Raw genomic sequence first — 2,268 nt, 5'->3', positions numbered from 1 at the left:
GGACACTTTCATGATTTTTAAAATCCATGATAGCGTCCTGGATTTCGTCTAGGAAACTATCGAAATCTAGCACATTGTTATGAAATTTGACTTTTTAATTCGAAATCCATAACACTGATATAAATTTTTAACATCAACCATTTTTTAATAACTTTTGAATCCATAACTATTTTTCGATTAAAATTTATGAAAATGGCTATTTTAGAACTTCACCATAAAGAGAAGGGTCCTCTTTGCCATAATGAGAACCAACATAGAGCCGTAAAACCTATGGGCTTTGGCCCCCACCTTGTCCTTTTTCCTCTCATACACCTTGTCGAAAATACCCGTGTTCTGTCCTTTGCAGTTTGCTATCACACCCACTAGTAAAAAGGATTAGAATTTTAAAATAAAATGTAAAAAACTTCTGGTATTTCCTCCATAAATAGCTTCACATCCTAATAGCCCAAACACCACCACTTCTTTACTACCGTCTCTTTCTTTCATCTTTCTTTCTTGCTAAAGCTCTCAACTTTCTTTATATTTCATCAAAAAATAAAATTACAAAAATGGCCATCAGAAAACCAAACAAGTTATCACAAGCTACAGTGTTGAAGCAAATTTTGAAGAGGTGTTCTAGTTTGGGTAAGAAGCAAGGCTATGACAACGAAGATTACTGTCTTCCCATTGACGTACCAAAAGGACATTTTGCAGTTTACGTAGGAGAGAATCGAACTCGATATGTCGTACCAATTTCTTTCTTAACTCACCCTCAGTTTCAATGCCTCCTCCAACAGGCGGAGGAAGAATTTGGATTTGATCACGACATGGGTATTACCATTCCCTGTGAAGAATTGGTTTTCCAATCACTGACTTCTATGATCCGCTGCTGAAGTATTTACAAAAGAAAAGTAAAAAAGAGTGAATATTAGGGGTTAGTTCTTTTTTTGGTGTTAAGAAGGATGGCTCAAGATGAAGCAATTTGGTGTTTTTTGCTTCTCTTTTTTTTTCTAACGTCTTTCTTCGCTCTATTTGGTATTTTCTTGTTTTGCTACTTTCCTCTAACCCTGACCTAGGAACCACATGATATTATTAGTAGTGTTTTTTATGGGTCAGAATCAGATTTGTAAACAAATCTTGGAAATTTTTCCTTGCAGTGGTGCTTTTTTGCGCCCTGTGAGAGAAGTGAATGTATTTCAGTCTATTTGCATTGTTACTGCATCTTCAATACTATTTGTTTAGGAAAAATCGAATTGAGCAAATGATCGCTTTCAAAATAATAGTCAAAAAAATTTATATTTTTTGTATATATATTATATACAAAATTATATAAATTTTATATATTTTTTAGGTTACGAAATATAAATAATTTTTAACGCGGACTAAAACTAAAAAAAAACCAACTAAAATGGTCTGATTTGTGATCTACTAGCCATTACAGTGTCCATGTTATGTTCTCCAAATTTCTAGTCAAAGCAATGGCAATACAAATGGATGGTCACAGCGAGAAGACAAAAAAAATTCATCAAGAGAGTCAAAATATAAAGAAGTAAATACACAATAAAAAAAATAAATTTAAGGTATAATATATATATATATATAAAGTTTACCTATCTACACCCTGTCATTGACACTCCTTTGGCAAATTTAAAAAATGAATACTGCATCTACCATTTTTTAGATAAGTTTTGATACTATCAAATCCCATTGAACGTCAATCTATAAAATTGTAGATATGCAATAAACTGTCAAAACTTCCCAATTTATGTATTTTATTTTAGGCTATAATCTTTTTTATATTGAGTGTACAATTGACAAGGTAAAACCGTCCTAGTTTCTAAAATGTACTGACTTGCCCTAGTTCCTACATTACTGACTTATAGTATTAAATGACAGGGGTTCGTATTGGTGGTATTTATTACTAGCAAACAAAGTAGATGAATTGACATTCTAAGGCTCCTACTCGTAAACATGATTAAATTAATAAAAATGCATTTCTCTATTAATTAAACATTTACATGAATTGGTTACATAATTTAAACAAATATTAAAGAATTAACCTAAATAGTCATTCACTCAATCGTTTAAACAAAAAATAGGTGCATATAACCGTATATAATAAATATAATTAGTATATTTTCATTATAGTTCAGAGTAAGGGTGTACATGGACGATGTTAGTTCGGTTTTATCAAAATCAAATCAAACCAACTATATCGGTTTGGATTGGTTTGTTTTTGTCGGGTTTTCGGGTTTTTATTACTTACATATTATTTCGATCTTACTTTGT

At 31.3% G+C, this 2,268-nt stretch overlaps 1 protein-coding gene across 1 annotated transcript; it reads left to right on the top strand.

Moving 5' to 3' along the window:
- The first annotated feature begins 439 nt into the window (after positions 1-439).
- On the top strand, positions 440-1,195 carry LOC104086626 (auxin-responsive protein SAUR50-like). The gene has a single exon (XM_009590943.4). It carries the CDS (start codon positions 549-551, stop codon positions 870-872), a length of 324 nt encoding a protein of 107 aa, XP_009589238.1. The 5' UTR covers positions 440-548; the 3' UTR covers positions 873-1,195.
- Positions 1,196-2,268: the final 1,073 nt, after the last annotated feature.

Source organism: Nicotiana tomentosiformis, chromosome 1, assembly GCF_000390325.3.
Source record: "Nicotiana tomentosiformis chromosome 1, ASM39032v3, whole genome shotgun sequence".
NCBI classification, from domain to species: Eukaryota; Viridiplantae; Streptophyta; class Magnoliopsida; order Solanales; family Solanaceae; genus Nicotiana; species Nicotiana tomentosiformis.
This window is presented reverse-complemented; position numbering and strand designations above follow the sequence as displayed.

What these genes read in the sequence shown, in the direction of transcription:
- LOC104086626 (XM_009590943.4), top strand. Translation starts at nt 549, where the DNA reads ATGGCCATCAGAAAACCAAACAAGTTATCACAAGCTACAGTGTTGAAG.